This window comes from Plectropomus leopardus, chromosome 12 (genome assembly GCF_008729295.1).
Source record: "Plectropomus leopardus isolate mb chromosome 12, YSFRI_Pleo_2.0, whole genome shotgun sequence".
In the NCBI taxonomy this organism is placed as follows: domain Eukaryota; kingdom Metazoa; phylum Chordata; class Actinopteri; order Perciformes; family Serranidae; genus Plectropomus; species Plectropomus leopardus.
The window spans coordinates 28288025-28309756 of record NC_056474.1 but is presented as its reverse complement, the minus strand read 5'-3'; the positions used below and the strand labels follow the sequence as shown (position 1 = coordinate 28309756).

At 37.9% G+C, this 21732-nt stretch overlaps 1 protein-coding gene across 1 annotated transcript in view; it reads right to left on the bottom strand.

The window, feature by feature from the left end:
* Positions 1 to 21732, bottom strand: part of pappa2 (pappalysin 2) — a 99493-nt gene that overhangs the window by 8660 nt on the left and 69101 nt on the right. Inside the window, exons 24-25 of the mRNA XM_042497715.1 lie at positions 19837 to 19958; positions 11850 to 11921 (exon numbers count right to left, since the gene is read on the bottom strand). Of these exons, the coding sequence (XP_042353649.1) occupies positions 11850 to 11921; positions 19837 to 19958 (194 nt within the window). The remainder of the gene's footprint in view (positions 1 to 11849; positions 11922 to 19836; positions 19959 to 21732) is intronic.

Below are 21732 nucleotides of genomic sequence, written 5' to 3'. Positions count from 1 at the left end.
ATCATAATAGCTTAACCTTAACAAATCACCCCCCTGGAGGGTGAGTTTGCAGAAGGCATACATTGAAAACTGTCCCCCCAATCTTTAAGTTAAAAACTTAAAATAAATGATTACTGCCCTGCTATGTTGTGATATGGCTGTTATGGTAGTTATTTGAATAGTGGCATCGTATTTGTTTAAAGTCTGGCCTGAATTATAGCACCACTGATGGATACATAATACTGAATGCACTGATAAACAACCCAGAAGTAGAAATGGCTCTCATTTTGGAAGTCTTTTTTAAAGAAACATTAAGTGTAAATTGCTTCTTTTGGCATTTTTGTATAAGCAATGTGACAAACTCATCAGTATAATTAAGCCAGAAAGGTTTGTTTTTACAACTCATTGACCTTCTATTTAAATGAGGATAAAAAGAGTAGACAGACAGATGTCAACTGATGACTGTTATGCTTCACCTTCCTAAGAATATTAATGACAATTCCTCAAACTGTTTATGCAACGCTCTGGCCGGTGTGGGAGTCCTTCTGAGTAAACTCTGGAGTGGCACGTAAATTTGTGGAATTTAAGTTACAGAGAATCTCAAACACGTCATGATGAAAACCTTTTTAATGTTTTAGGCAAAACCATGAGGGTTTCCCTGAAGTGCCAACAATATGAAAATAAGCGCTGAGTGCCAAAGATACTTTTGGCTTTCTCCGATGAGCTGATGGAGTCATTTCAAAGACTTAGGGTTCTACCTAAGCGGCGCAGGGGGAGAGAGCAGCTGCTGAGAACATTTCTGCAGTTTTCTCTTCACTTCAAAGAACTCCCTACTTGACGAATCCCCTTGCCTTTCCCGACTAAACTGCCGTGGCATAAATAAATCTATTTAATCGTTCTGTTTCTGAGTAAATACTTTACCAGCAATTGCACCAGAGGCCTCACCCAAATCACTACTACTGCTAGTGCATAAATCTTTGAATTACCTTTATAGTTTTAGGGCAGTCATGCTTAATACAGACTGGCTTAGCCCTTTGTCAGTTTTATTTGAATTCTACATATTTCCAGAGTTTAGCTTTAAAGGTGGAATCTGCGATTTTGGAGAATGATTGGTATTTTAACTCAACACTAAAACTCATACTCCACTTCTGTCAGCGTTCCTTCAGAAGCTACATTAATATCTCTGATGATATTTACATTTTATTACCGTCATGGTGTAGCTGTTTTCTTCACTGGTGAGAACCATGGATGTATGAGGAGACCTGGATGCAGCATTGGAGGTGGAAATCCATTCAGTCCCTTGAAAGTTGCTTAGTGGTGCATGAAGCTAAAAATGTCAACTACTGCATATAAAATTACCCAGATGTTCAGTGCTGCTTCTGCACAATAAGGCCCATGGAGCAAGCACACTAGAGACTTCTGACGGCCAAGTCGGCTACTTCAAGTTAAGCACTCTGCTAATTGATAATTTTTTTTTAAATTCTGTGTGTTTCCTTAACTTGCCATATATGATCATCCGAAATGGATCAAATCCTGACAGTGAAACGGGCTGTTTTATTTGTGGTATAACTTGGCTTGGTCAGTATCACAGTTTCATGGTATACCAAGGTATTAAGACATACCTAAGGCATGTTTTTCAATAACATCACAAATACAGGCGCTCCGCTTTCTGTTAAACTTATTGTAAGTAGTGACAGCAGGCACCACCAGAGCTCAGTCTCTGGTCTCTGCTGGTGGAACAGGCAACTAAGCAGAAAGACATCGCGACACCTAATGGTGGAGGGATGATAAGTTACAGGACTGTAAATAGCCAGCAGCCAGCAGGCAGAGAGAGACCCTGGGGAATAACAGCATGTTTTTACTTTGAACTTGGTGAATTAAGGATTTATTTCTATCAAATTGGAGCTGTTGATTGTTGGGACAGTGAACTTACTTACTAGATTACTACCAAGTGTAACCAAGATGGTTTGGATGGGTTTTAATTGTGCTCCTGTGATGTTTGAATGAAGCGTGTTTTATGAGGAAATAAATAGGCAATGAAGACTTGTCAGTCTTCTGTGACTGAGCATAAGTTGAAATTGAAGGGTGTACAGTTGTTTTCTGTTTCTGGTGTGTATTTATTTGTCTAAAAAGCTGAAAGAAAGAAGAGCACTTGACATCGGGGAGAGGGGGTCATATGCTGTATACCCAGAGATTTGGAAATTTAAGGAAGGTATGAAATATTATACACTGCCCAAGCTCAAGTATAACGTTCAAAAAAATGCATCCACAGTCTTTTTCCCACTGTCAGTCAATGGACTGAGGTCTACTGGGGCCCAAATGCATCACATGAAAAACTCAAAAAGTTGTAATTCCATGGTTTAGCACAGTGCACCTCCTGGGAACCTGGTGTTTACGTGGAAGAGGGAGATTAGTTGGCTTAGTGTTGTGCAGCACTATCTGAGCAACTTGGTTTGTTTACCATTTACTAAGCCAGGGCTGTGCATGAACACTACATTTTTTTCAGTGCACACACAAAGCGGACATATTCTGAATCTGGCAAAAATTTGTATTGGATTAGAATCACTGGCTGCACCTTTAATGTGGGTTTGATCCCCTTTTCACATACATCTTTCCTTGCTCAAGACTGTTAAAAATTAGCAGACCCCACACATTACCCACATGAGGTTAATTTTGAGGTCAGAGATCATGCTGAGGTTAATTGTTATTTACATTCCCCTCCAGGCAGCATATACCTTATTCCACAGACCCATGAAGAGTATTAAACCAGCCAGAGTTGGCTGTGCACTGTAGTCTCCCATGGGTAATTAAAAGGTCAACTGGTTTGCGTATTACCATTATACAGTAACTCCCTTTAAATCAGTGTAAAAGAGATATACAAAGCAGCGGCAGCCAACCCCACACCTCACTAACATAAATATTCCACCTCCTAGCATTGGCTATTTCTATGGGAGCATTGGCTGTCATCAGCAGCAGCAGCCAAGCTCTTCATCAGAACATTATAAAACACAGATATGTCAAGCCGCAATATATTTATTTTTCACCTCCTACCAAGTATCTGTATCATTCTTTTAATAGCAGACATTTTATCATTTCCCCCTCCTTCACCCTGTTCGCCACTCTTGCCCAGATCTCTCCAAAATCAGTTGGGGGAGGGTGAGGTTTGCCCTTTTCTCTTCACTCCATGACTCAAAGTGGTTTTTGTTTTTTTTCTTCCTTTTGGTAGGAAAAGCAGACCTCCCTTGATCACTGCAAGGGAGATTTGTGTATGTGTGTCTAATGATTGTGGTTGTAGTATAGGTCACAGTCCACCATAGTGTCCCATAGCATTATGGGATATAAGCCATGGTACTTAATCAATTATGGGCTATTTTTATGTGTTCAGAAGAAAAGCACTGTGAGAACTAGGTTAGAGCATAGATGGCATAAAAATAATGGACATAGCCATCATGACATCAACCACTGGTTTGTGGACTCCTGTTTTGAAGACTTGAGTTTAGTACTTTGACCATTTTGGATTACTGGAGCCAGAGACCATATCTGGAGTGGGTTGCATATAGCCTGTCACTCAAAGCAGCCACGCCCTTAATTATGCATAACTTTAGACCTTTTTCAAAATGTAAACTGGTGATTTATGTAAAAAATGCATCCCCAGTAAGGTTGTAATGAACTAGGAAATTAGCGATAGAGACCAAACTCATTTTTTGCACATGGCTGCAAACATGTTTATTTCTGTTGCAAACCCCTTTGGCCACCAACATCAATAGAAATTAAATGTGGTTAAAAATTTAGGTTGTGACGTCAAGTGGCCAAAATTCAATGTCAGGATAATGTCTATTGCCAGCTTCAATTTGAAATTGAGTACTGATGACAGATGATGTTGATATTTTTAAGTTGTGTTGCCAAGTTACCCATATCCATTCTCTCCAAACATCTTGCTACTGTTACCTGGAGATAAAATGACAACATGTAGTCGTAAGGTATACAGAACAAAACCCTAAAGCAGTTTGATCTTACAAATCAGGGTTTCTCGACTGCTGTTTGGCATGTCAAAGACTAGCTACCAGACTAGCACCTGCCAATCCATTCTCACATTTTTTCTCTGATAGCTTAAGATCCAAATATTTAGTAAGTTTTGCCAGGAGTCAAATTATACATGGAAGCCTCTCCCTCTTCAAAACAAACAGACCCAATTATTTAAAAACACTCAATGTTTTGGTTTCACAAGAAAAAAAGAGTGTTTTTTTCTGATGCTCTTGTCATGGGTGGTCTGCTAACTATGGTGGCTGACATAACAATGCAAACAGCCTTATCTAAAGCCAGTGTTTGGTTTGTTCTGAGTAGTCTGCTAAAGAAACATAGCGGTGCAACATAACGATCTCCTTAGATAAGGACTTGCTCCTCATGGAGATATAAATGGTTTATTCTAAGGTAACGAAAACACTTTGATTCTTAATCTCAGGTGATTATATACTAAAGAAAACTCATTATTGTTTAGAACATCCCATGTCTGCCAAGACAGTAGGACTGTACTGTGATTAATGTGTATACATGTGCAAGATAGAGAGTATAGATTAAAAACACAGTTAACATCACTTACCATGTTTTTGAACCATGATTGTGGTTTATTGTGTTATTGACTGTTGGAGCCATGTTAAGTGGTGAAACCTGTTAAGTTGTTTGACTGCCTCATTAAGAATTTTGTATATTTATGGTTGGAGCATTGGACAGATGACACAGTGAGAGGAAAAACTCTGGGCAGTTTCTGCTTTGTTTGAGTTTTACAAATAGACATGTTTGTGGAAACCAGATTATTGATCTTGTGATCTTTTTTTGTCAGACTTTGGATGGAGTTATTCCACGAACAACAATGCACAGCAAGAAGAAGTGAGAGCTTGACAAAGTGATACTTACTATTTTTTTTGGTCTATATCATGCACATGCATGTAAAAAAAAAACTTTAAAATTTGGTTAGCGTGGCCAAGCAGTCAAGTTTCAGAAATCTGGCTGTATTTCTTTTAATCCTTTAACCTTTAAAAAAGGAAACCAGGTTTCCCATTTACACGTTTAAGAAGTCAGGTTACTGCCAAAAATATGTTAATAATCAGATGACTTAAGTGCACATAAACACATGACTGAAGTCTGGTGCCTGCTCTTCAAAATGTCACTCATTGCCAGTTGACTGCCAACTATTGCTGCTTGTACTTCCGTATTAAAACATGATATGTCACCAGGTCACCTGTAAAATCTCTGTTTCACGGAAGAACCATTTCTAATGCATGTTTTCCAGCAGTGGGCTGACTATATGTCCCTGTGCCATCCTCACAGTTGAGTGCACTCAGCTTAAATAGTAGGGCAGGTAGGTGTGTTCTACCTTTCCTTCTGTGAACCACTGAAAGGCTTTTATTGTGAATCAATGACACTGAGGTTATAGACTGACGAACACTAACTCCCTGGTCTGTGCCAAAAGATATCAGCAGTTTTACAGTCAAGGTGTTTCTTAACAGTCCTAAAACACATTGAAGTAAGCATCCCAGTGAATGGCGCCATTCTGTTTTATGGAAATACAGTCTTGCACATGTCCTGACTGCATGAAAATTCAGCATAAGACCCATGACTTCACTCAAAAACCACTGCACCAGTTGGTGGTTCTGAGCTCCAAAGCAGTTAGAATCCTCAATAGCGACAATAATTTCTCCTTCAAACACCCCCTCCTGGGTTAACACATTTTCAAAAAGCCCTTGCAGGAAGTAGAGAATGTCCTGGAACATGGGTTGATAGTTCTGGACTTTCACCAGTGCTTAGCCCTATATATCTTCGATTCGAGGAGAAACTAGACGGTGGGTAGATTTTCCCAGTAGTTACCTCCTAAGTAACTCCCTGTGGAGATTTTTCAGGCGGGTCCAACAGGAAGATTCAAAGGGAGGCCCCAGGGAAGACCCAGAACATGCTGGAGAGATAAAATTCACTGAACAGCTCGCAAACGCAGCGGGACAAGAAGATGTGGCTGGGGCAATTCACATTTGGCCTGCTCTGTTAAGTCTGTAAATTGGACCCGCAAAGGTTGCTGAAAATGGAAAGCTGGTTAGCAGGGGAATCCCCCAGATGTGAATAGTTTGAAAAAAAATATGTGTGCTGTCTGGAAACAGCAGGGAATTGTACTCAATGTAAAGGAAGGAAACAATAGTTACATTAAGGGACATGGTGAACAAACATCCAAGCAAGCAAAGCAAGCTACAGCCATGTAAAGTCTGTCATTTCCAACAATGAGATACTAAATCTGAATAACGCTGATCATATCATTACAACACAAAGTTCATCTGGGAAACCTTGCATCCTGACATTCATGTGGATGCCACTTGAAATGCAACACCCACCCAAACACTGTAGCATACCAAGTTAATTCCCTCATGGCAACAGCATTCCCTGAAGGCACCGCCCCTGAAACAGGAAAATGCGCCCTGACACAATGCAAACACTCATAAAGAGTCCAAGGCATTGACCTGGCCAACAATCTCCCCAGATCCCATCTGATCATGCTTTTGTTGAACATCCCGATACCCCACATCACAGGACAGGATCAAAGGATCTGCAGCCAATGCCCTGGTGCCAGACACCACAGCACATCTCCTACAAGTTCTCTGGTCATGCCTTGAAAGCTCAGAGCCAAGTCTGATCCAAAGTAGCCCCACCATAGATCTGCTTGGCTCTTGAGTATTTACACATCCAACGAACTCTAAATCAGTTTGGGATAAGGTGAATTTGAGAGCCCAGTCAATGCCTTAAGTTCTTTGTCACTTTGTTCAAACCATGTATTTTTTTGGTATTGTATAACACATTGTCCTATTTCATGGGCACTACCAAATGGCATCCACATGAATACCAGAACCCAAGATATACCAGCCAAATATTGCACTTTGATAGGATTATCAGTGTTATTCACTTCACCTGATTGGTGTAGGTGTTCACAGTCTGACAATTTCCATCTTAGCTGATCAAGAATCCTTGACTCTTTCTTGGTTAGCAAGCTTTGTTTTTGGAAAGCTAAAAAAACCTCTACCAAATTATTTGCTCTGTGGAGACATCTGTTCCTTTTACTCAATTTGGACTAAGAATGGGACCTTATTTTCAGTAACTGTGAATTTATCCCTCCAAAAATCATAAATGATTTCGCTGTCTAACTTTTAGGGATTTCTAAACTAACAACCTCTACTCTTCTGGCTGTGTTTAGTCTACAGGGACTCATTTTTGTTAATTTGCTTTGGTTGTTTGACTTCAATTAAAACTCCAGCATGTGTTTCAGAAAAAATTACATTCGAAATAGAGCCATGCAAGGAAAAAAAAGATGTCTTTATCCTTAGTCTTGAAGTTTTGCAACTCTAATTACAGCAGGTGGTGATTGATTGAGTTCACTGTTGGTCCACTTTGTTTTAACTACCCTAATCTCCCATCTAAAGCAAACAGCAAACATTTCACCTATTTGAGCCAGTGAAGAACTTTATGTGGCAGAGGTTAGAATCAGAACTGTTGAACTGCAGAACTATTTTGACATAAACACAACTTTCCCTAATCCTCATTGTGAAACTTATTGTTACCTTTGTCAGACTGGAAGGCTACTACAGTATACAGTGCTTCATGATGTGATCAAGGGGATTAACACAGCGTCCACCAACCAAATGGTTTGAATAGATTCTGTCCTCTTTGCCTAAATGCCTCATATTAAGTGATGCATGAGTCAATGCGTTTTTAATCGGCTTTGTGTTGCATACTCTTATCCAATACCTCATCCACATTGGTCCATCAAATATTTCATATCATGCTGAGAACATTCTGAGAAAATATGAATGCACCTCAAGTAATTACACAGCAGATGCAACTCTTTTGAAGGCTATAAAATAATAATAGATAAAACCATTACAGAATAGTCTCAGCCTGGCAGTTGTACAGGGGCTGCTGTGCTGATAAGAATCCTTTGCTGACTTTTACACTAATTCTCAACCTGATTTTAAGAAAGAAGGGAAAAAGAGGCCCAATAAGAGAAAGATTGGGAGCAATGGCATCTGGATGAGATCTGGCATAGAGTATATGCAGCACATGTGGTCTGGTATAATTTACAGTGTTGTCATGGAGGAACGGGTTATAAGCAACTGTTTTGCCTAGCAACATTCACGGGAAGGTGGAAGGGGAAAATGTAGTGCTGGCAGGTAGGGAGAATATTTTAATACCGTGAGACATCAACAGTTTATGTGTTCCATCGGTAGTTCCAGCCTTTTCTGAACCCAACGGATGAATGCCAAATAAAAGCTATCTGGGTTTATGATTTTAGATGATTTACGGCCATTGCTTAAAAATTGCTGAGCAGAGACAGACATTAAATTGCAACTAACTTTCAATTATGATGTGAACTACAACACGCAAAAATAGAATAACATTGAACAAGCCCATGTTTTAAGTCGTGCTATAGTGGCCTCTAGAGGCTGCAATATTTATTTTTCCTCCACAATATGTTTGACTGAACAATCAATGTCCTGACCATTTTTTTTTACCACTAATGATTATCCGAGTAATAGAGCGTTTATCTTGAAGACGCTGGAGGAAAGGACTTGAATATGTCCAGGAAAATTCATTTTAATCTGTCGACTAGATTAAACATTGTGTACATATATTTGTTTTTGGCCGAATGGTCAAAGGTCAAGGGTCAACTAGAATTTGTCAAGGTAAAAAAAATGACAATTCAAAGTCCACTTGAACCTTTTTCCTGAGGCTTTCAGTGAAATCTCAGGGTCTTAATCAGTGGATGGTTTTTGGCAAGTTGTTATCATCATGGCTCTCTTGTCAAAAGACTATCTTTAAACAGAGGTGGTTATATTCACCCCCTCCACAAATACCTGGTGTCACATGACCATTTCCATAAACAGATTATGTAATGACAATTGAGCCAGCCAACAGCTATCTCTTACAACTACATATTCATCAACAGATAGATTTTTCTTAATTAAGTGTTCCAGAATAAATCAAGTAAGAGGACCTTGAGTTAAGATGATTTGGTTGAAACAGACTGTCTTTTGGAAACCATTAATATCAACAGACTATTTAGTATTTTGACAGACCTGACAGACTGCAATATGAGGAGGTTTGTGATCCTGCCATAATGTAGGAAACAGTCAAGCAAAAAACAAGCAACACCCACTGGACAGACCAACTTTACAGCTAAACAGTACTCTAAAATATGTTTCTGAAAACATTTGAGAGAAATAGGCAAAACAGTGACAGACTCCTGATTGGTATTTAAGCAGCGCTGTCTAGTTTGACTGTGGTTCACCAGCAGTGATTGACATGATCGACAGTTAGAGCAGCAATGCCATTCTAAAAATATGAGGAGAATGAAAACTAGGATTTTTTTTACAGATTAACTGTGTCATTAATGACTGTGGATAATGTGATAGTTTCTGCAAAGTTTTATATTTATTTATTTTTAAGTTCCATTATTCTCAAGAAATAGAGATGTGGTGAAAGGGAAATTTTAAAACTAACAGTGGTGCTTCGTCTGTAGTTCACAAATTCACTGTAAAAATCATCTTGCTGTATTTGTAGTCGTCAATGCAAAATCTTGTTTGGGAGTGTGTAGGGTGGACTGACTGGCTTACTGAGCTGTATCATCACACGTTTAGCCTTCCAACAAACAGAGAGAAAACGAAATGTAAATGTAGCTAATAGCTGTAAAAAAATGTTGGATATCAACATTTTAATACTTTAGAACTCATTTTAAATAATGTGAAAAATGTGTTGGACCAACTTTATTTTTGTTCATAACTATGTCAATTAAGTACATAATACTCTGGAAATTCTTTTAGATCATGTGGAAAACTTAGTTTGAACAAATGTTATGGGTTATCAACTTAAAAACGTGTGTTCATAATTCTGGTTATTAGGTATTTCAGTACCATATTTTTGAACACCAATTTTTAAGTTGATTCCTTATTTTAAAATCTTATGTACTGTTACCATAATTATGAATACACATTTTGAAGATTGTTACTAGTAAAAATTAATTTGGTCCAACAACGTTTTCCGTATTATTTAAAATGAATTTTAAAGTGTAAAAAGTTCACTGCTTATCTGATGCAGATAGTGACACAATCTGTGATGCAATGGTGAGGATCTACATCTAGTTTTGTCATCTTTTATAGTCAAGATTTAGTTTTAGGAATTGATTCAAAGGGTCTTCCCCTGTACTTCTTTGTTCCATTTGTTTGTGGTTTGCTCAGTGAGTAAACAACATCAAACAAGGAAAAAATCCATTAAACCTATTGTATTATTCACCTTTGTCTTATATGGACGTGCTACCACTGTTTACACATAAGCTGTCTGTCAAAAATATATTCAGTGCAGTAGTGTACAAACTAACCAGATAAAGTTTGCGACTACAAGTATCCAGCTGTTGTTTCCAATAAAAATCTCATTTATTTTCCTTGTAAATGCATGTAAATTCACAAGAAATCTGACTTTGTTACCTTGTCAATAAGCATTAAACTTCATCCAGCTCCTTTAGGAACACAGTAAGAGTTCCAGCACACACAAGGTAAACATGTTCTTTAACCAAGCAAAAATATTTCAAAGCCTTGTGTCAGCCTAAATAATTCATCTTAATCTAACATAATGCAGTGATTAATTTATTTCCCTTTATCAGATAATCCATTTTACAAAGCCAGGGTTCTTGTTTAAAAAAGAAAAAAAAAAGTTCTTTGGACGGATTTGAAAAGAATTCTTGCAAAGTTTTAAGTGTGAGAAATAAATATATTTCTCCCTGAGATTTGTCATCACGAAATATGAAGCACATTGCTCACTGGCTCTGGTATCTTAAGAAGTGATGACAACAGGGATACAGAGAGACAGTATGTTTTGCCTCATGTTTAATATTATTGGAGAAGTCTGTCTGGGGCAGTAAATTTAATGTGGTTATGCCCAGAAATGGTGTAACTGTTTTAAGGATTTAGTTTTCCCTATCTCGACATTAATAAAATATCCTTGATAATGACAGGATGAAAGCCAAATTGAGATCTTCTGGACCTCGAGGCTTTGAGAGCAAACATAAGAAGATGATAGACATAAATGAATGGCACTAAATGTTTGTGAAAACAGAGCAAAGACATGTCAAACAATGTGCTCACAAAGGTGCTTAGTTACATTAAACTTTTAAAACCTGAGCAAATTGGACATTTTTCTTTCAAAAGCATGGAAAAAAATAACCCAAAAATAACAAGAAGTTGATTTATAAAAAAAATACCTAAAATGTGTTTAAAAAAACTGATAAATAAGTAGATAAATAAATAGATAAATAAATAAAGAAAAAAAAGCTTATCACCTTTTCCCCAATCCATTTTTCACACAAGTTGCTCCTTGCCCCCCCCCCCCCCCCCCCCCCCCCCCCCCCCCCCCCCCCCCCACCCCACCCTCCATGTTTTTGAAAGAAATTGACAATTTTCTACTCAGAGTTCAAAGGTTTCAATACTTGTGAAAGGAGAACAGTGATGTTGCTCCAGGTTGCAAAGTCAGCTTGAATCAACACCAAAGGACAACAGTGTATCACCACCAATGACTGGTACAAAACATACACAAAGCTATTTTTTTGACCTTTTCTCACAATAGTAAAAAAAATCAGATCAGTGACGGGGGAAAAAACAATCTCAGGTACTCTCAGCTGCAGTAAATACTTTTCTAGTCCTTGGCCAGATACAGTATCAGTCGAGACTAAAATAGACACTCATTTAACAGATCCAAAGACCTTGGTAAGGCTGATATCTGGATGGAAAGTATTTGCACATACTCCTGTATTTGATGCAGGGCTGCTTGGCTGTCTGGACTCTTACCTCACATGACTGGATGCAATGGATGTGTTGAGGGTCAGGGTACCACTTCATCATCCCCGTACAGACTATGCTCTGGAAAACAAAGCACGTAAGATTGAGCAACGTGGTCACAGGAAATGGATATCCACTGTGTTTGCCATAGAAAACAATATCACTTTCAGTCCCAAAAGCAATTTTGTGGGAGTTCTCTGAGCCTGAGGCTTCAAAGTAGCACCAGTCGAGGAAGAAACTTTGATTTAATCTATAAAGTGGCCACAGGTGGAGGATAATGCCAACCAACTCACGTACCAAACCAGTGGCTCTCCAAATGTAGATCAAAATATCGAACCACCAATTGATCTATTTTGCTGTCTTTTAGAAAATGTTCTCATATGATTGGTGATTAACAGAAATTAGATCACATCTTTGTTCTCTAGTTCTGATCAGGGTTCCTACAGCTTAAAGCAAGTTATATTTAAGACTTCTCAAAACAATTTAAATGCCACTTGGATTGGAATTTAAGACCAATTTTAAAATAACCAAAATTGAATTAAAAAAAAAACATGAACCGACATCAAATACTAAGGGACAATTTTGCAAATGTTTATTGTAACCTTAATGACTACTTTTTGGTAAATACCTGGCATTTGATAGGGGCTTTTTTGGATGATTTTGTGTTTCTTTTGCCTTGATTCCCGTTGAGCCGCGTTGCAAAAAACCTTTGCATAAAATACACACAACTCATGCTGCAAAATCTTGGTTAAAAGGTCAATTTTCATGAATTTGTACTTTCTGATGTTGTCCAGGGTACAGTGATAGCAAACTAGCAGACAGTGGATCTTCTGAACAAGCATTCTGTCCAGAAACCAAATATGAGTACTGTTAGTTCCACTATCCAATGTGACATTAATGTGAGAGGCATTTAGTAAATTATAGAAACTATTATATATACTATACATTTTTTACTGCTTTAAAATGTGACCCTTAGAAAAAGAGAGTTTTAAAAAGTTCCTGCTTTCCTTGTCTTGGCATTTTTAAGACTTTATAAAGATTAATTAAATACTTTTTAAATATAAATTAAGGACTTTTACAGGAACCTAAACTCTGATACATGAACAGAAACATTTTTATGTAACTTTTTAAAGTTGAGAACATTATGTTTGTGGTGAGATTGTTATTCTGAGGTTAGAAAATTATTTTCAAACTCAACTTGAAAGACAACAAAAGCTCCAGTACAGCTACTAATGGATCTTGTGGTTAGATTGTTTACCAAATTCTACTCTGTGTTTGTTTCAAATTCAGTGAAATGTGTGAGTGGCTCAGATCTATTACAGCAACATTTATGGTAATCTGACTACTGTATACTTTTTTTTTTGGTTGTTGTTTCTGTATCCTGAAACAACCATTCCACATGAAATGCAACATTCACGCACTTTCCCCCTATGTATGCTAAGTTTAGGATTTCAAATACAAAACAATACATTACATTAGGACTAGTGTAAATACTGTTATGTCCCCTATTGTCAGTGATTCACTAGCACTTGGCGTCCCTTAACGTGAATTGAAAGACTACATCCTGCACTCATTATGATTGCAGACTTGCAGATATCATATTGTTTTCATGGACATATGCAATACATTATGACTATTTTGAGTTTTTGTTGCCTTTTTGCAAGTGTTTGTTTGCATGAAAACCTTGTGATGGAGATCAATAAGTGTTTTGCACAGCTTGAGTGGATGCAAAACTCCAAATTTTGTGGTGAAATTTGGGTGAGGCTGTGGTCTTCTGATATTTCCTTGACCCTGAGAATTTACAAGATGGTTAGCAGATAGCTGATTGACTAACAAATATGGACAGAGAAAGTGGATCCTCCCCTGTGATTTCCTGTGCAGCCTGACCCAGGCAGGGAGACCTGATTCTGAGATCAGAGATAACACAATGCCTCGAAATCACAAGGCAGTGTCAGAGATATGGCGTAAGTAACCAGAGCTCCGTCCAACTATTTGACCTTGGCAAGGGTGGATTAACTGGCTGGCTGGCTGGCTGGCTGGCTGACTGACCACCCAAAAGTGAGGCAAAACTGGAGCAGTGTTTGCGACAGCATTAACGTAGCAGCGATTTCTAAGATATGATATTGGGTAACATGACCTACCTTTAAAGAAAAACAACAGCGCTCTAAGTCAGACCCAAAATCTAACATTCCTTCGAGTTTGTTGTGACTTGTATACGCTGTGTGTGTATTTCCTAAAAGGCTTGACGTCAGCTGGAACCTTTACTCTTGCTATCTGTCTATGATTTCCAGTAATGCAAAAACACTTGATGATAACAAACTCACTATCACACGAGGTGAATGTTGTTGTGTGATAGTGTGTGACTGGCTGGTGCAGATGGGAATTAAAATGTTTACCTTCAAAATTTGAAAGATACCGTCCTGCCAGTGATTCAGTCAAATATCTGATATGAAACAAATTTGCACGTAGTGATGAATTCAGAAATCTCTGTTGCAATTTGACAAAAGGATTCATTTTTTGGCATTCTCAATTATTCAAATATCCCTTTTTCCACCAACATAGAACTGATTCTGTTCTAGTTCCCAAACCTTATTTGTTGGTTCAGGCTTGTTCTTTTAGGTATAAACAAAGATCTGTAATATCTGAACAAAATTTCACAGCTAAACAATAGAATCTGTGATTTTGCCTCTACTGTTGTGCTTTGTGCAGCACCCTCCAGTAGCACCAAGGTTCCAAGAATCCTGTACAGAATCCGTTTAACATGTTAAAATTAAATCATTCTTTAAAATAATGTGAAAAAATTAGTTGCCATAACATAATTGTATAAGGAATCAGCTGTGCTCATAATGGTGGTAATTAAGTGTATAACACTTTAAAATTCCTTTTAAATAATGTGGAAAAATGTGTTGGACCAATTTAGTGTTTACTACTAATCAGCTTAAAAACTAATTACGGTAACCATACCTAATTAAATAATGTAGATTTTTTTTTTTTTTTTAAATGAGGAATCAACTTAAAAATGAGTGTTCATATATATGGTAATTTAATACTTAATTGCCATAATTCTGAACGCAAGTTTTTCAGTTGATAATCCATACAAGTTCATTTGTTCCAATTAAGTTTTCCACATTATCTAAGAGAAATTCTAAAGTGTTCTAAAGTACTTAAAACCATATTTCTGAACACACGTTCAGAAACATGCTCCATATGAGTATTTGGTAGAAAATACAGACTTTTTTAAAAATGAAAAATCAACTCTGAACTTGTAAATTATTTTACTTGTACTCTGCCAAGTGTGTCCATTTCACATTTTAAAATATTACTTAAATTTGAAAGCTGTTGAAGGAGTAACTAAACCCCCCAATTCTGGCACCCTGGAATGTGAGAAAAAGTCTCAAAACTGGGCAAACAAACTGACATTTCCAGTCACCCTAACATGCTGCCTCTCAAAACACAGCACCTCCTTGCTCGCACACACACAAAGTGGTCTGTTGGTGAGAGTGTGGCGTTGGGACGGTGACAGGGGCCTCGAATGGTGATGAAAGCAGGATCCTGCTACCAGGATCAGCCAATAGCAAAATTCAGTTACAGTAGTCAGGTTTTCAACTTTTAGAGTGCACTTGCTGTGCTTATTTATACACAATACGTAGAATTTTAATGACTCAAATGTCAAGAGTTGGACCTGAATCAAACAACAACACAGCTAAATACCCATATATAATGCTTTTCAACTGAAAAAAGGCTGTTTGGGGGTTTAGTCACTCTTTCAAACATTTCTCTAAATGCTAAATTGATGAGATAATTCGAGTTTCCATTGCAATTTTCCGTCGTCTGTACAGACAATGTGGCTGATCACTTCAGTAGACTCAAGGATGTGACCTGAATCCAGGAAAGCATAATAATTGATCTTTATTAGAAAGAGCTGGAAATGATCTCACCCCATTGACCAATTTCACAGTGCATTTGTTGATGACTCAAAAGGATTTTTTTTGTTCTGCGTTAGCTCATTTTCAAACTTGAATGTGGTTGTAATTTACTTTATTTATTTATTTATTTATTTATTATTTTAGTGTAACTGGTATTTAGGGGGTATGAATCGACCTGGATACCTTGTTGCAGCTCATAACCATGTTGTTTAATTTAAGATAAATTGGAAGAAAAGTCATCATCTTGCTTCATCTATTTTCTCACACACCATTGACTCTAAACCAACAAAAAACATCCTCTTAGTGCCATCCTTTTCTAATGCTGTAGAACTTTGTGTTCATTTTAAAACAAAGCTTGAAATGTTTCAAGACCGGACAGTGTCACTAAGGTTCATACTAGCCTGTTTAACCCCTTGAAGCCTGAGTAAATTGGGGATTTCTTTTTAAAATATTGGCAGAAGCGATAAGCAACTTATCAAGACATTGCTTGCAATTTTGGGGACATTTCTTGCCAAGTTGCTCATTGGCTTTTCCCCATTTTCTAAAAGAAATCAAACCAATTTGCACAGATTTCAATGTAGTTAAAAAGCTTGTGAAAGGTGTCTAAACACAGCACAAAAAAAAAAAATGATGTTTCAGAGGGTCTATTGGTGGTCTGCAGGCCAAATCTGACCTAGAAGCAAAACCAGAGGGGCCCAGCATCCCTAAATCTGATATGTGATAAAACTTTTAAGCTACATATTTATTGTATGGAGTAAGCTGCCAAGTAAACCATCTCCCTTTCTTCTCATCTCTGTCAGGAGTTTCACAGAGAGCTATGGGACCTGACCGGATTGAAAACTGTTGCCAGCATAGGTAGGTTCAGTTTAACTCTTTCTTTTTAGCTTTCTTATTAATGTCTGTCCTCTTCTATTTTGCATATGTCTGGCCCATCTATTGTATATGTCCTGGGTTTAAAATATTGCCCTGGCAAGACGTCAAAAAAATAAATATAATCATTTCAAAGGTAACGGGTAGCTAACAGAATGAGGAGATGTGAAATCTATTGCACATGGAGCCAGTCCTTTATGTGTTGTCTGTTGATTGTCCCCCACCCGAGTTGTCTTTGTCTTAAACTGCAGTGAACTTTGCTTTGTTCCTCAGTGAGTCAGTCTGGAGCAGTAGCTCCGTGTACTCCACGCTGTTGTTCAGACCACCAGATGTTTGGATGCATTATTCATTCTGATGGGTGTTTTTGTGTAAAAATCTCCACACTGTTTGTCAACGGATCGGCTTTCATGGCGCTCTGGCCTGGTCGCATGGCAGCAAGTGAGCAAAACAACAACTGTTTTACAAAAGCTGCCAAGAGTTTCCAAATAGTAGCGAAACCACAACCTTTGCTCAGTTGCGGTGATTTAAACCAATCAAGCGTTCTCGTATTTCACCACATCATGCAACATGAAACAGCTTAGCAACAGGTGCAAACAGTTGTGCAAGCTGATCTGTACAGCCTCTGTACTTCATTGGAATGGACATTGATTTACAGCATATAAGTATATTTAGAAATGTCATACCAGTGTGTGAATGAAAGTAGTGTTTGACAAATATGGATTTTTCCATACTGACTCAGTTAAACAGCAATCTTAGACTCCTTCTGCTATCAGTCTGATGACGATTTGACCTCAGGTGCAACGGCCAATATTTTGGGAGTTCCAGTATAGAAAATGGATATCACGTTAACTGATATCCAGGCCAAGACTTTCTCCTCCATGCACCGGTTATTCTTAACAGTCCTTTTAGCTGCTTGAGACGCAACAGTGGAGTTGGAACTGACAGGCAACGCTTACGACCAGATTGTGTAACAAGTAGCCAGGTAATGAAGCTGATAGGAAGTCGTAGTCAAACAATAGTCGACTGGTTCCGAGATTGCATTTTGGCCAGTGTGTTTCACCTTTTTTTACCACTGATTCCAAAATCTACATATGCAGATATGTGTTTATAAAGATATGTTAGACTGCTTTGCAAAACTGCACTCAAGCAGCCATAGGTTGATATTGTCATTTTTATGATAAAAAAATATCAGCAAAATGGTCATGAGAAAAAGATTTTTTTTTAAAGGATCTGATGTTACTTTCTTTGTGCTTGAAAAATCCTCTGAAATTGCATTCATAAGATTATGGGATGATAACATTTAAAAGGATCCCAATCCTGATCTGAGTCATTTAATATTAAGTATCTACCGATACCAAGTCACTATTTGACACTTTTTCTGACAGTTTTCCTAGATAATACAGCTGCACAGTACACACTTAAAGTAGGCTTCTTTAAAGTTACTTAAAATCAATCTAATGTATAGCCTATGCTTGACAATACGAATAAATAGCTATGCAATACATTAGCAATTTTACTATTAATATTTATTTTTGCATTTATTTTACAGTTTAAATTACAAACTCTCCCTGAAATCTGTTTGGCCTTGTAGCTGTCCCTTTAAGAGAGTATTCTCCAGTGTTTGTTGTTTCAGTGCAGTTTTTGTCTGACTTACTTGAATGAACTGGGTTCCCTTGAGTGTTTATTTTTGTTGTCCTTACATCTTTTGGGCAGATTATGCGTTATTAATACATGAGCCATGTTGGCTTTTTGCTCGTGGAGCTTGCATACTTGCAGTGGTGAGTGTGGTTGTTTGAGCTCTCCAGCCCTGTCTGTCTCTCCTTTGAGCAGGGCGGAGAAACACTGTGCACTATAGTTGAAGGCAAAAGGCAACACTGAGATTCAATAAAACGAGTGCTCATAACTTTGGTAAATAAGATAAATATACTGTCCGATACTGCGTTTTTGTTTATGTTCTGGAGTGTTTTGCAGCAGACAGAGCTCAGCCATTGTTCTTACACACACAGGAGCTTAACAGAGGGGAGACAGACAGCTGAGTGATAGAGAGTTGACAAAGGTTGCGCTCCATGTTGTTGTGTATGAAAGTGAAAACACCTGTGCGACAGCTGACATTAATAAAGGCTCAGGTTGCTCTATAAGCTAAATATTTCCAATCCCGATAAGTCACAAAATGCTTTGATTGGCACTGAGTCCAAAGTTTAAGACCAGATCAGGATGTCCCTAAAAGTCATCCACTGTTCTGCAGGTTGAAATTTAACAGGGCACTCCACTGATTATATGTAAAAGTCCATTTATTAGTCACGGGGAGAACTGTTCAGCCTGTGAAAATCCTTGTATAAGATGTTTGTCAAGTGTGAGAGAACTACTTAGATGGCATTAAATGAGTTATCTCAGATTGGGCTCGCTCAGTACAAATTTTTAACAGAAAGCGTGGAACTGAACGGGACTGATTTCCCATGCAGGGAGTGTCTAATAAAAAACACTTCAGCATTGCATTATGATAAGCTCTCATGTTTTTAATGCTTGAGTTTGAGGATAAAGCTCTAGCTTCAGATTTCACCATTTACTTTTTAAAACTCTTCTCTTTCAATTGTTCCAACTTTATGGAAGTGCAATACCAATTTCCTCAAGTTACCCTTTCATACCAAAAGAAAACTGGCTGTTTAGGAGATAGTAGTTGAATGTACAATAGTGTACAATAGATAGGCAACAGCCAGGTAAACTTTTAAAGCAGGGTGAGGCTTGTTACATAGGTTTTACAGACTGACAGTGTCCTAGCTGCAGTTGTAAAAGGAGCAACTCTCTGATGTGTTAGCAACCAGTGAGCAGAAATGATCAGTGTACAAAGGAAGAGACTAGAAAATCTGCTGCTACAGTATGTCTCCTGCACATATTTGTGTTTGTGGGGCAGTGTTATTTGTGTAACTGTAATAGAAAACATTCCTCTTGGCTGACTGCTTTTGCAATTTTTGGGATGAGGATGTTAGAAGTGTTTAGTTTTGCTTAAATTTAGCTTATTAAATAAAAGATAACTCAAAAGTTTAAAAAATACCTTTGGGTTACATTACAGTTTTTATACACAGATTATAGAAAAATTAAGTTGTTTAGTATATGATTACTGGCAAATGTAGAAACCTGAAGTGAACTCAAAGGAAATCACTGGAGAAACCGAACTTGACTCGCCTCTTCAGACGTCTCACCTTGACTTTGGTGGGTAGCATCCAGTGCTTTAAAGATTCAACCGTGGTGTCATTGGGCAGAACCACCGGGTCACGCAAATCCATGTCCAGAGCAACAATGCATGTTGGGTAGCAAACAGCACCTGCGAGGAAAAGGAAGAAAAAAAACAGAACACACACAAATCAAATCACACTTACCTCTAACTCTCATTAGCATCTGATGAATTTATTCATGTTCAAATATTGAGGAAAAAAAACAGACCACATAACTTCAGACCACACCGTCATCTGTCATCTGTGGTCTGGACTTTTGGCAACCGTCACTATGAGACGGCTGCTACTGTTTGTTTGTGTGCGTGTGCGTGTGTGTGTGTGTGTGTGTGTGTGTGTGTGTTGGAGTCCTCAGGAGTCTCCTTCTGGCATTTTATAACAATCTACCATAAAGTCAATGTAATTCAACCATAGTTTAACAAACTCTCTATAACGCATGTATTGTCAGCTTGCCAGTGTGTAATATCATAATTTACGTTTCAGTTTGACGCTGCCAAGTTACTTTAGCTGTTCAGCAAACAAGCATGCATTGCAGTGATTTAATTTTATACTGGGCACTCAATGTCAAAAACTCTTCCAAACTTCATGTGATACTATATTAAGTAAGTAGAGTATATCATTTATTTATATTTGCATTGGGTCCGTACAATGAGATTTCTAAAAATGTCTCATTCGGTATTTACATAGTGCAAAGCACTCGTGGGTGAATTCACAAAAGGATTGTGCGGCTTTAGTGGCTGCTAAACCTGCACAACCAAGTGTATGAAACTGTAATTATTAAAGCACCCACAAAGCATGAAGTATACCCCTAACTTTGCTGCCAAGCACATAGCGTCTCGTTGCTCCTGTGTTATTTGCATGTATTTAAATTTGGTAATATGCATACATTTTACACAAAATTGGCCCCTTTCTATGCAAACGAGCCTCACTGCTAAAACAGTTCTACTCACAAAGATCAGATATACTGGCCACATGCAGTTACAGTGAATGTATTTATTTCCTGAGAGAGTTGGTGGTTAGAGAAGCGTATTGACAGACTAGGATATTTAACCCCAAATATGTTTTTGTTTTTTTTCTATCATGTTTAAATTCCATGCCTGAAGTCTTGAGGACTGCCTCTGTATCACATTGGTCGGGACTAGTTGCTTACCGTCTGAAAATTTCAGTTTTCTTTTTCTTTCTGTCATAGTTTTGCCTATGGTTCTTCATTTACACTTTGCCATATGGTTAATTGCAGTTAGACGGAAAATGCAGTCAGCTGTAGAATTTTATGTACCACTGCAGTGTCATTATATCTTTTCTGTATGGGAGCCTAAGACAGTTCAGATAGCAGTTGCAAGCTGTACACAATTCATAGTGTTATTAGCAGTTACAATCAATTCTTTGTGAATTTGCCCTTCAGTGTGCATGAATCTCTGCAAATGCTGCATGGGGTCATTAAGGATTTATTTGGACCAAGCCAGAGCTGGTGATTGTTGGAACAGTCTTACTAATTGGATTACTAGTAACGGGTTTAGCGTCTCACACTTATATTGTCATATATTGCATTCCCTGCTGAAATTTCAGGAAAGTATGACGATGCGAAATTGCTTTGACACCAGAAGCAAATGTTTTATTCGCCCAGTTGTTTGCATTAAATGAACGTGAACAGCCAGTGTTAATTTCGCTCATGTGTGACTGTGTCCATTTCCTCCATAGTTGTTATTTTACCAAAAGAAATAGTTTAGTTTTTTTATTCCTTTGCCTCTGTTTCAGATTTTCATCAAAATACACACAATAACCAGTCATGGGATATGTGTAACAGATGAAATAGAGCTATAAGTGCAATCGAACACGTTTGTTTACCATCATCACTCTTGGAGAAGC